At 43.5% G+C, this 13561-nt stretch overlaps 1 protein-coding gene across 7 annotated transcripts in view; it reads left to right on the top strand.

Moving 5' to 3' along the window:
* Positions 1–13561, top strand: part of LOC126458537 (leukocyte elastase inhibitor-like) — a 342121-nt gene that overhangs the window by 94573 nt on the left and 233987 nt on the right. Inside the window, exon 8 of one of the 7 annotated variants that reach the window (XM_050095648.1) lies at positions 1767–1910. The exons of 5 other annotated variants lie outside the window; for them this stretch is intronic. In XM_050095648.1, the coding sequence (XP_049951605.1) occupies positions 1767–1910 (144 nt within the window). Of the gene's footprint in view, positions 1–1766; positions 1911–6738; positions 7098–13561 lie in introns of those variants that run through there. One more of the 7 variants, XM_050095647.1, reaches the window with a different exon arrangement.

Here is a 13561-nt window from a genome sequence, read left to right as displayed (position 1 = left end):
CTCTTCCAACCCCTCTCTCTGGCCACCACTTCCACCCTCTACCTCTGACCATCTCTGCCTGCCCTTTTCTCTGTCCTTCTCTTCCTAACACTATCTGTCCATCTGCTCCTCGACCTCTGTCCATCTACTCCTTCCCCCTCTGTCCATCTCCTCCTCCCCCTCTTATTCCATCACCTCGATACCCCTTCTTTGCCCATCATATACCTCCCTCCATCCATCCATCCATCTCTTCTTCCACCTTGTCTCTGTCCAATTCCTTCTACCTCTCTCCATGTCCGTCTCCTCCTACCCCTTCCACTGTTAATCAATTCGTCCCTCTTCTCTCTCTGTCCACTACCTCATCTTTCCATTCCCTGTCCAGCTCCGCCCAGGCATAAAATGTCTCCAACCTGGTCAAATGTTCACGCGCCAGTGCTTTCGCAATGCCCGGCGGCTGTAATCTCATACAGAGCGGGGCATCCTCGCGTACCCGGTTTACTGTCTTAATAAAATATCTATAACTAAAAATAAAATTTACAGCATTGTGAGGAAAATGTACGCCGTAGAGTTAAAACAACAAAAGCGTAAAAATATCAGCTAAGAACACATTAAATCTCACAAGGGGAAGGCCTCAGACACGGCCAACCGATTCGGCTCAAATTTGGCAGGTGGCTTGCGTACAACTTAAAACGAAGGAATCTAAGATATTTTGGGTCAACAGCCCCGCGTTTTTGAGAAAATCGCCCCTAAAGGTTATGACGAGCAATCTATTCAAAATTGACGGGATCGATAGATAATTGTAAATAGAGCACTTTTCATCATCAGGTGTGGGTCCGCAAACGCATACTTTTCGAGAAATCGAGGAAAGAAACTTTTACAACTGCTGTTCTGTAACCATGGTAACCGCTTCTCGTCGACAGCACCGATATCGCCGGCACGGTAGCTCAGCGTGTTCGGTCAGAGGGTTAGCTGCCTCTGTAATAAAAAAAAAAGAAAAAAAAACTGAGTTACTTGATCCACAACGAACTTAAACGGATGTTTTACGACGTCCGCCCCGAGCAGATGCAACGAACGAAAGCGAACAAAGTGAGATTAAAAAAAAGCTAGCGCAACGGCCAAGGTAAATGGCTGGTAATCGAAGAACCCGCGCTCGAATCTCGAAGAAACCTAGAGGATGTTCTTCTTTTCGTTTGTATTTTTTCATATCTCAATTGATAGGGATAGGAGGGTTAATAAGGTAATTAAATCAATAAGGAATGATAATAATAGTGCGGTAGCGTTCTCGCTTCCCACGCCCGGGTTCCCGGGTTCGATTCCCGGCGGGGTCAGGGATTTTCTCTGCCTCGTGATGGATGGGTGTTGTGTGCTGTCCTTAGGTTAGTTAGGTTTAAGTAGTTCTAAGTTCTAGGGGACTTATGACCACAGCAGTTGAGTCCCATAGTGCTCAGAGCCATTTGAACCATTTTTTTGATAATAATAAGGTAGGCAAATAAATTTCCCAAACCTCTTGGGATAGTCAACAACTAAAATGTTACTCCAGGTCACTTTGCAATGGCTCTTCCAGTCATTGTTGCTCGTCATAACCTTTAGGGGCGATTTTCTCAAAATTGCGGGGGTGTTGACCCAAAATATCTTAGAGTCCTTCGTTTTAAGTTGCACACAAGCGACCTGCCAAATTTGAGCCGAGTCGGTTGGCCGTGTCTGAGGCCTTCCCCTTGTCAGTGTTCTGCTATCATGCAGATTATGCTGCAATGAACGGAAACATCACGCGATGCATTCTTTTGCAGCTGTGTTGGTTGCCGCTCCGACCTCCCTTCAAATTGGGGGGCCACGACCCATGATCTTCAAAGCGGATCACCCATTCCTGTTCCTCATACTGGACCAGCAGACGAAAACTGTGCTGTTCGCGGGACGATACTCGGAGCCCCCGTATGAACCGTAGAAAGCAAGTCAAAGAGTAGCTTAAAAAATTTCCATGCACAGCGACTAAGTATATGTCACAGCATCGTGAGCAACTCGTCAAAAAGAAATTTCTGCTACGCTTATCGAAGAAAAGCTCATATACTAACAGCATGAAATGTGCGTCGTTAGCTAACCTCGTGAACAACGTTACAGAGACGGCCTTTACCCAATAATCAGAACAGAAGACAATTGCAACCAATAACTGGTGTGGTACGATATAAATATAAAACCGATATAAGTTTTCAGCCATCACCAAATAAAATTTTTCGGGAGTATCACCAAGTGTAGTCATACTACAATAGACGAACATGTAATAAATGACATAACACAATCATTTAGATGAGCCGAGATTAGTGGCAACAACTTAAAATAAAACAAATGTGATACAGTAAAAAGGGAGAATTTCATTCGTTTTTTAGATTAGTGTTAGATCGTATAACAGTCCAGCTGTTATCAGATTACAACCATCACAAAAAAATGTTACAAGTGTATGACCAACCGTAATCATTACACTAGTCGGACAAACAATAGGTGACATACAATATAACAATTTAGGTAAGTGTAGAGGAGTAGAGCTATTTACTAAAACAAAAAAAAACAAAAAAAAAACGAAAAAAACCATACGAGAAGTGAAATTTGCTTTGCCCATAAAGTGGAATGCATGAGCGAGTTGTGATAAAACTGCAAAGTAAGTCAAATGAACGGCTTGAAGAATTATTATTGGCAAAATGCGAAATATCGACGCACTACGTGTCGTCTGAAATTAAAGAAGCTGCACAGCGAGGCAGGTACAAGGTGGGTGGGTGCCTTTGAGAACAGTGGCTCCATCTCCTTGAGTCGAGTGAATCTGTAGAGGAAGGTTGGCAAGACAGCAGCATCAGATGGTCCATGAAAATGGTGGCACCATCTAACAGGTTGGAATACAGTAAGGTATATTCAGCTATAATGGTTGCCAGTAAGTAAGTACGATAGTAACTGAAATGTCTGTATGCTGGAATACTTAGACGCATACTTACGTACTTATCTGCCGTAGTTAATTTTCTTGTGGACTTCATTCCACAGCCACAGTACGATGATGAGATCTTGAAACGCATTCTGAATAAGGAACTGTGCGATCAATACCTTTCTATGTTTCAGAGTTGTGCCAAATCTGAATGGTCGCCTACCTCTGCCATGGATGTACACATATCAAACAAAGTTTTGCATCACGTCGGTTCCGAGAGTTCCGAAACCAGTATAGAAATCTCCACCCTTTCTATTGCTAATGAAAAACACAAATTTCATGCTGTACCACCATACAGCGTGACCTTCTGAGATGGTGGTCCACACTGCTGTACAAACCGGTACCTCTAATACCCAATAGCACGTCCTCTTGCATTGATGATTGCCTGTATTCGTCGTGGTATACTATCCATAAGTTCATCAAGGCACTGTTGGTCCACCAGATTGTCCTATTCCTCAACGGCGATTCGGCGTAGATCCCTCAGAGTGGTTGGAGGGTCACGTCGTCCATAAACAGACCTTTCCAATCTATCCCAGGCATGTTCGATAGGGTTCATGTCTGGAGAACATGCTGGCCCCTCTAGTCGATGACGTTATCCTGAAGGAAGTCCTTCACAAGATGAGCACGATGTGGGCGCGAATTGTCGTCTATGAAGACGAATGCCTCGCCAATATGCTGCCGATATGGTTTCACTATCGATTGGAGGATGGTACTCACGTATCGTACAGCCGTTACGGCGCCTTCTATGACCACCAGCGGCGTACGTTACCCCACATAATGCCACCCCAAAACAGCAGGGAATCTCCACCTGTTTGCATTCGCTGGACAGCGTGTCTAGGGCGTTCATCCTGACCGGGTCGCCTCCAAACACGTCTGGCTGAAGGCATGTGCGACACTCATCGGTGAAGAGAACGTGATGCCAAACCTGAGCGGCCCAATCGGCATGTTGTTGGGCCCATCTGTACCGCGCTGCATGGTGACGTGGGTGCAAAGATGGATCTCGCCATGGACGTCGGGAGTGAAGTTGCGCATCATGCAGCCTATTGCCCACAGTTTGAGATGTAATACGACGTCTTGTGGCTGCACGAAAAGCATTATTCAATATGGTGGCGTTGCTGTCACGGTTCCTTCGAGCCATAGTCGTAGGTGACGGTCATCCACTGCAGTAGTAGCACTTGGGCGGCCTGAGCGAGGCATGTCATGGACAGTTCCTCTCTCTCCTCCATGCCCGAACAACATCGCTTTGGTTCACACCGAGATGCCTGAATACTTCCCTTGTTGAGAGCCCTTCCTGGCACAAAGTAACAATGCGGACGCGATCGAACTGCAGTATTGACGGTCTAGGCATGGATGAACTACAGACAACACGAGCCTTGTACCCCCTTCCTGGTGGAATGACTGGAAGTGATCGGCTGTCCGACTCCCTCGTCTTACAGGCGCTGCTTATGCATGGTTGAGTGGGTTTAGTGACATCTCTGAACAGTCAAATGGACGGTGTCTGTGATACAATATCCGCAATCAACGTCAATCTTCAGGAGCTCTGGGAAACGGGGTGATGTATAACATTATCTGACGTCTGTATTTCTCCATCAAGTAATGGATAATATACATTACAATTGAGGAGCGCCAGAACAAAACCCGATATATCCACTTTTGCTGTATTCGCGTGTTTGAGGTGTAGGGGGGAGATACGGCAGTAATAATACATGCTGCCACAAAATAATGTTCAGCACAACACGATATCAAGTGTTTTATGGTGTGTTTCTTCTTTTTATAGCTTGTGGAGCCATTTAGAGATCACTATTTGTTACTTCCTGTATTAACAGCAAATGGGCATTTATCGGTTTTTGTTCCGGCGGTCCTCAATTTATAAGTAAGAAAAATTACTTGATCACGTATCGTCTGCGCTTTTATGTACCCATCAATAACTTTAGATGCAAGTGTAGTTTACTTGCACAAACATAAGACGTTTTATGTAATTATTGTAATTCTGTAATCAATGGAACGTTCTTCAACACTATCAAAGACAAAAGTTTCCTGTTGTTACTGATAAACTTGAAAGTTGTTTATGAGTAGCAGAAACATGTTTTATATAAAATAGACGAAGAGTTGAAGCGATTTTTGATATGTGTTTGTTTTGGGTTTTTCTATACTACCTTTTTTTGACGAAATTGCCTTTTATTTTCACAAGTCCAACTTGATCACACAGTTTTCTTACACTTTATTACCGGTTCCGGCAAACTGCCATCCTCAGATCTATTACAGAGATAAATATTGTGTAAGTGACAGGTTCAATAAGTTAACGCTAAATCTAACAAAGCTTAGTGATAGGTAAAATATAAAATTATAAAATGTTTATAGCCACGTATAGCTGCCATACATACGATTAAAATATCTGATATAAATCATCGTCAAGTTACACGTGAGTACATGGTACGTGTCTGGTAATACTCAGACTGCGTCTGGTATTTATACAAGAGACTAATGCCAGCAGAGGGCTCTTTATCTAGAGCGCATTCTAAACCAGTATCTCCAATGTGATGGTTAAATTGCGGTATTCATTAGTTAACAATTTATTTTTGAATTACTTCCCGTAGCAAAACATTATTCTCATTTTGTGTTTTGGATGTTGTTGCCGACAGTTGAATGTTGTTGCCAACTGTCGAATGTGAGTTTGTGTGTGTGTGTGTGTGTGTGTGTGTGTGTGTGTGTGTATGCGTGACTTCATATTTCTTTTAGTAACCATACATATTATAAAAGTGAAAGTATAAATGTATGTATCTACATAAATATGTAAGTTACACATCGCCTCCTAAACCACTGGATCCATGCCATCCAAACTTGATACACCTGTGACATTGGAAAGAATCACTGTGGGGGTAAAAGCCACATACCTATCAAACGCGTGGGAGTGAAAAGGCAGTGCAGGTCACGACGCATGAATACCGGTAATTTATTCATGCAGTAGTTGGGAACGAGAGCAATAAGTAATTTGCAACAAACTATACACATAAATTCGAACTTTTACGAAACTGTTTCTCGCTGACAACTCCCATAAAATGATGCAAGAAAAAAATGTTTATGGCTTACTACGTTTTCGCTCTTCATGCATTAAAACTGCCACATGAAGCATGACGCTTTAATTTATTACATCTTCATTACTAACTGTATTGGGGACATATTTTGCAGAGAATACTCGCCTGCGCCACTGAAAGCATCAGCAAAATTATATCATTGTGTAACAATTAGCTGAGGAGGTTCAACGTCATTGTGACACTGTACGCCTTGCCCAAGTACACCTTTTTAGAAGTACATTCTCCTCTGATGTCATCTATATGGGTGATATAAGGCGGCCACGTCGGGCAGCGCAAGTAGAGAAGCTCTTGGAACGAAAGAATATTCCGCGGAATGGAAGGTTACTCTCGTAGTTACGTTTTACGCGCTAGTGTATTGTGTGGTACGCAAACAGTTCAGGCAACATATTGTTGGTCCCAGGCAAAGGATGTCTCCGACGTGGTCAAATATTCGCACTCCAGTGTTTTCGCAACGCCCTGTGGCTGTAATCTCATACATAGCGAGTCATATTCGTGTACCTACTTTGCCGTCTTAATAAAATTCTTATAACTAAAAATAAAATAAAATTTACGGCGTTGTGAAGAAAATGTACTTCGTAGAGTTAAAACAAGAACAGCATAAAAATTTCAGCTAAGAACACATATTAAATTTCAGTCTTCTGATATAATGCAGATTACGGTGTGATGAAAGAAAACATCAGATGATGTATTTTTTTGCAGCTGTGATTATTTCCTACCCAACCTCCGTCGGATTTGGGCCGCCACCACCCATCATCTTCAAAGCGGATCACCCCTTCCTGTTCCTCATACTGGACCAGCAGACGAAAACTGTGCTGTTCGCGGGACGTTACTCGGAGCCCCCGTCCACACCCTGATGTGAACACATTGCCTAGCGTAAAGCGAGCAGCACGTTGGATATTTGCACCGTATCACACCCATTTGAAGAAAACTGTTTTATAAAACGCTCGCTCTTTACTGTATGAATTTGTTTTGAAAGACAGGCCTATCCTCAAAATAAATATAAATTACGAGTAATTTTCTGTTATTTTTTTCCACTTTAAAGTTACTTTAATTCAAAATCATGGTACAATTGTTTTCATTGTAACACTTGTCCCACTTATGGTGGAGTCCTCAGTTTCATGATCTGACATATATCGTAGCTTTGCGGCCGTATGATCTTCATGCCACCATAGCCAGCCGATAAACTAATCCAGGAGCAAGTCGAGCGTCAATCTGTCTGTAAAGCGTGAAAGATGTTTTCTGTATAGAATTGTTCTGCAATACAACTACGGTGCGGTAAGTTTGGTCCAATACATAAATGACGTAGTAAATGATGCGATTAGCGGTAGAAATGGTAGAGTAAGAAACATAAATGAATGTACGAGAAAGAAACCGAGAACCGCCGACTTCTCATTTTGTGTTTGCTTTTTGGTGTGCACATAATCAGAATAGCACGTCGTTCAGTCTTAGTCCGTTGTCTATTTTATATCTTTGCAAAGTATAAATTGGCACAGACGTGAAATACAGAACAGTCTTGATAGCACAATGCTTTATCAAGCGTTACGCGTTTCAAAATCTCATCATCAGCGCGAAGCTGTGGGGATTTAGAAGAAAATCAACGATATCAACTACGTGCATAAATATGAATCTAAGTATTCCAGTATACAGAAATTGCACTTAGTACCATACTTACGTTAAACTCAAACTTCAGTGCAAAAATGACTACAATACAAATCTCATCTCATGCATGTATATTTGACAGCGCCGTTGTCTATTCGAATAGAACCAGTGCCAAACTGAATGTGACGGTTAAGCTGTCAAAGACGTAACGAAGGCCAGGGAGTGGCGCTAGTATGAACCATAGAGAGCAAGTCAAAGATGTACAAATTCCCATGCACTGCGACTAAGTATATGTCAGAACATCGTGAGCAACTTGGCGAAAATATATTTATGCTACTTTTATCGAAGAGAAGCTCATATACTAACAGCATGAAATGTGCATCGTTAGGTAACACCGTCAATAACGTGACAGAGACAGTCTCCAGGCACTAATCAGAACAGAAGAGAATTGCAACCAATAACTGGTGTGGTACAATATAAACACAAAATCGATATAGGTAATACATAAGTTATAAGCTGTGAGGGAAAAAGTTTACAGCCATCACCAAATAAAATTCTTCAGAAGTGTCACGAAATGTGGTCATACTACAATAGACGAACATGTAATAAATGACATAGCAGAATAATTTAGATGACCCCAGATTAGTGGCAACAACTTGAATTGAAAAGAATTATTATGCAGTAAAAAGGGGGATTTTTTTGGTTGTTTAGATTAGTGTTATATATTGTAAGGGTCCAGCTGTTACAAGTTTACAACCATCACCAAAAATTGTTACATGCGTATGACCAACTGCAAACATTACACTCGTCGAACAAACAATAGATGACATACAATGTAACCATTTAGGTAAGTCTAGAGAAGTAGAGCTATTTATTTAAAAAGAGAAAAAAAACACTCGTTGAACTCGATACGAGAGGTTAAATTTACTTTGACCATAATGTGCAACGCATGGCGAGGAAGCATGAGCGAGTTGTGATAAAATTGTAGAGTAAGTCAAATGAATAACATGAAGAATTATTGCTGGCAAAACGCGAAGATCGAAGCCCTACGCATCGTCTGTAACTGAAGGAGCTGCACAGCGAGGCAGGTAGAACGTGGTGGCTGCCTGGGAGAACAGTGGCTCCATCTCTTTAAGGCGAGTGAATCTGTAGAGGAAGGTTGGCAAGACAGCATTATCAGACGGTCCATGAAAATGGTGGCACCATCTAACAGGTTGGAATACAGTAACGTATATTTAGCTATAATGGCCAGTAAGTAAGTACGATAGTAACTGAAATTTCTGTATGCTGGAATACATAGACGCATACTTATGTACTTATCTGCCGTAGTTAATTTTCTTGTGGACTTCATTCCACAGCTGCAGTCCGATGATGAGATTTTGAAACGCTTTCATAATAAAGAACTGTGCGATCAATACCTTTCTATGTTTCAGAGTTGTGCCAAATCTGAATAGTCGCCTACCTCTGCCATGGATGTACACATATCAAACAAAGTTTTGCATCACCTCGGTTCGGAGGGTTCCGAAACCGGAAAAAGTGGAATAGAAATCAACATGAACATCACTTCCGCCCTTTTTATTGCTGATGGAAACCAAACACTGCATGTTGTACCGTCATACAGCGAGACCTTCAGAAGTGGTGGTCCACACTGCTGTACACACTGGTGCCCCTAACACCTAGTAGCAAGTTCTCATGCATCGATGCATGCCTGTGTTCGTCGTTATACACAAGTTCATCAAGGCAGTGTTGGTCCAGATTGTCCCACTCCTCAACGGCGATTCGGCGTAGATCCCTCAGAGTGGTTGGTGGGTGACGTCGGCCATAAACAGTCCTTTTCAGTCTATCCGGTCATGTTCGATAGGGTTCATGTGTGGAGAACATGCTGTCGACCCTAGTCGCGCGATGTCGTTATTCTGAAGGAAGTCATTCACAAGATGTGCACAATGGGGGCGCGAATTGTCGTCCATGAAGACGTATGCCTCGCCAATATGCTGCCGATATGGTCGCACTATCTGTCGGAGGATGACACCCGTTACAACGCCTTCCGTTACCACTGGCGGTGTACTTCGGCCCCACATAACGCCACCCCAAAAAAGCAGGGAATCTCCACCTTGCTGCAATCGCTGGACAGTGTGTCTAGGGCGTACATCCCGACCGGGTCTCTGACGATTGTCTGGTTGACGGCATGTGCTACACTCATCAGTGAAAAGAACGTGATGTCAATCCTGAGCGGTCCATTCGACATGTTGTTGGGCCCATCTGTACCGCGCTGTATAGTGACGTGGGTGCAAAGATGGATCTCGCCATGTACGTCGGGAGAGAAGTTGCGCATCATGCAGCCTATTGCGCACTGTTTGAGACGTAATACGAGGTCCTGTGGCTGCACGAAAAGCAGGAAAAGGTTTTGGCTGCGTTTAAACTTGTAGTGAAGCTCTCTTTGCTTTCGCAGTAGTTTCCTAACTTTGTTGTTGAACCACGGTGGGTTTTTCCAGTCCCTCACAGTTTTAATCGGCACGTACCTATCTAAAACGCATTTTACGATTGCCTGGAACTTTTTCCATAAACACTCAACATTTTCAGTGACGGAACAAATTTTCGTTTTGATCTGTTAGGTAGTCTGGAATCTGCCTCCTATTACTCTTGCTAAACAGATAAACATACCTCCCTTTTTTTATATTCCTATTTACTTCCATATTCAGGGATGCTGCAACGGCCTTATCAACACTGATTCCATGTTCTGCGCTTACAGAGTCGAAAAGTTCGGGTCTGTTTGTTATTAATAGGTCCAAGATGTTATCTCCACGAGTCGGTTCTCTGTTTAATTGCTCGAGATAATTTTCGGATAGTGCACTCAGTGTAATGTCACGCGATGCTCTGTCCCTACCACCCGTCCTAAACATCTGAGTGTCCCAGTCTACATCTGGTAAATTGAAATCTCCACCTAAGACTATAACATGCTGAGGAAATGTATGTGAAATGGATTCCAGATTTTCTCTCAGTTGTTCTGCCACTAATGCTGCTGATTCGGGAGGTCGGCAAAAGGAGCCAATTATTAACCTAGCTCGGTTGTTGAGTATAACCTCCACCCATAATAATTCACAAGAACTACATTTACCCACATAAGGATTTAATATTCCCTTAAGGTATTTGGCCAATAAATATGTAGGTGCCCTGATGTTGCTGACAATGGGGCGTAATGGTACCCCTCTTTGTGAACCTTCAGGAGTCCATATAGTCTAGGCGGTACCGGTCCGGACCGGACAGGCGCACTCTCGGGGAAAATCGCCCGCATTTTGAAGAAACACCGGGTCGGAACTGTGTTTTGTCCTCCGAATAAAACTCGTGCACTGGTGGGGAGCGCCAAAGATGACCTCGGTTTGAGGAAGGCCGGCGTGTACCAGATTCCGTGTCAATGTGGCAAGTCGTATATTGGTCAGACGATGCGTACCGTCGAGGATCGATGCCGTGATCACCAGAGGCACACTCGACTGATGTATCCGACCAAGTCGGCGGTCGCTGAACATTGTTTGTCGGAAAATCACGCTATGGAGTATGAACGCACGAGGATTCTGGTACAGACGTCGAAATACTGGGACATCGTTGTTAGAGAGGCCATCGAAATTCGCACCAATGACGACCTCATAAACCGTGACTGTGGCTATAATCTTAGCAAGGCGTGGGAACCAGCGATTGGGTTAATCAAGAGTAAATCGAGCAACCGTATAGTTGTGACGACCACGGCGGACAGAGCCATCACACCGACGTCACCTCAGACGCCGTCGCAATCTGTTCCACGGCGCGACCGTGGCGGGGGGCGCGGACGGCGGAGGGAGCGCGCCGCGGGCGGAGGGTATTTAAATCGGCCGCCGTCGCGACCGAACCCAGTTCCCTCTGAGCAGCCATAGCGTACGGATCTCCGTGCCGGCACGTTCACAGGAGCTCAGTTCGTCAGTTCACCTGATGATGGCGACATGTATGATCGCCGAAATATTGTGCCCGTTGGACACTGTAGACCGGCAGTACACCCGTGGATATTTTGAGTATAGAAATAGATAACCTCATTCATTAAGAAAATTGCGCAGCTCTGTATAGCTCCCCGCTTCACGTACAAATATACGACGTTAGACATTGCCCTGCTTGGGATTTCTCAAAATTGTGCGGTACTTGAAACTGTCCCATAGACCATTACCAGCGATGCATTATATGCCGCACGTGATGACAAAAATTGCTGATTCACTGCACCTACATTGGTGCCAAATCTTTAAAGAGTGAGATTAAAGCAGTCCTTCGCCTTTTTTAATGAATAACGACAGTGAGCATTCATTCCCGGTAAATTGTCAATAATAACTGTTCTAGATTCAATTTATGACAGTGATTCTCAAAATTACTTTCGCACTGCTCTATCACATCAAGATTTGTCATAAAACAGTAGCTCATATTTTAAATACATAAGTAATTGAAACACGAATATTTAAACAGAATTTAAATCAAGGTTATTATTTTTATATAAAAAATGGCTCTAAGCACTATGGGACTTAACATCTGAGGTTATCAGTCTCCTAGGCCTAGAACTACTTAAACCTAACTAACCTAAGGACATCACACACATCCATGCCCGAGGCAGGGCTCGAACCTGCGACCGTAGCAGGCGCGCGGTTCCGGACTGTAGCGCCTAGAACCGCTCGGCCACAGCGGCCGGCTATTATTTTTATAATTACTGTTTTAGGTATACACTACAAATACTGCAAAGTGTTGTTTTAGCAACGTTGTAAAAATCCGTTACATTTAATTTTAGAACATTCTCTTTTTTGTTTCCCTCAAAGAACCTTCAGCTTTACTTTACGTCTCCAACATCATACTTTGAGTCCATCTCACCTAATACATCTTCTCCATCCCGCTAATGTCCTGATGGAAGTGTTCACCTTGCTCTTCACTGTAACGTCCCAGAACATTCATGGAAGTAGTCAATATGTGAGTGTAGAAACGGTACTTGTCACCTTACAACCTAGCTTCTTGAAGCTTACCGAAATGGTTTTGATAATTTTATGTTTATTACTCACTAGCAACAGATTTCGAGGCAGTCAGTGCATCTTTTTCTGTAACATTCTTTGTACTATCGAATTCGTGGTCCCTCCTCAGTTTGTGAATTTGAGGACTAAAGGAAATTCCACCTTTTAATGCTATTTTCCTGATGAAGTGATATTTCACAGACATGTATTAAAGCAGACTCCATCTCACGAAGAAATGATTCATAGCACTGGGTTCGATGTGTAGCAGTGGAGCCCTTGTACACTGGTGTGCAAAACGTAAGGACGAAAACAAATTTGGCATCATGGGCCACAGTCACGTGACATACCTCAATGAAACTTGGCCCTGATTAGGAAGAACGGCTACTGTATGGGAACAGAAGGTAACTGAAAGAAAGGCGCTCTAAAACGAACAAAAATGACAATTTTATTCAAAGGCAATAATTACACTGGAGTCCCCGCTATTCGTGATGGTCCCCTCTACATTGCAAAAGGCGTGACATGTTTCTTAATAGAGTATGTGATCACAGCAGACGGCAGTGGACGCTGTACAGTGTGCCCCGAGCGGTTCTGGGCGCTACAGTCCGGAACCGCGAGACTGCTACGGTCGCAGGTTCGAATCCTGCCTCGAGCATGGATGTGTATGATGTCCTTAGGTTAGTTAGGTTTAAGTAGTTCTAAGCTCTTGGGGACTGATGACCTCAGAAGTTGAGTCCCATAGCGCTCAGAGCCATTTTTGTGCTCCCGTGGCCACCAGGTTGGAGAGGAGTTCCTTTGGTAGGGCAGTCCTCCACCAACATGACCGACAACGGCTGGTCTGACGACATTCATGCATGCGTAGGATGTGTGCGTATTGTAATACGTCCCTCCAGTGCATACCATTCAAGCTCGATGGG

This window comes from Schistocerca serialis, chromosome 2, assembly GCF_023864345.2.
Source record: "Schistocerca serialis cubense isolate TAMUIC-IGC-003099 chromosome 2, iqSchSeri2.2, whole genome shotgun sequence".
NCBI lineage: Eukaryota > Metazoa > Arthropoda > Insecta > Orthoptera > Acrididae > Schistocerca > Schistocerca serialis.
Note: the sequence above shows the minus strand (reverse complement) of the source record. Positions and strands in the feature narration are given on the sequence as shown.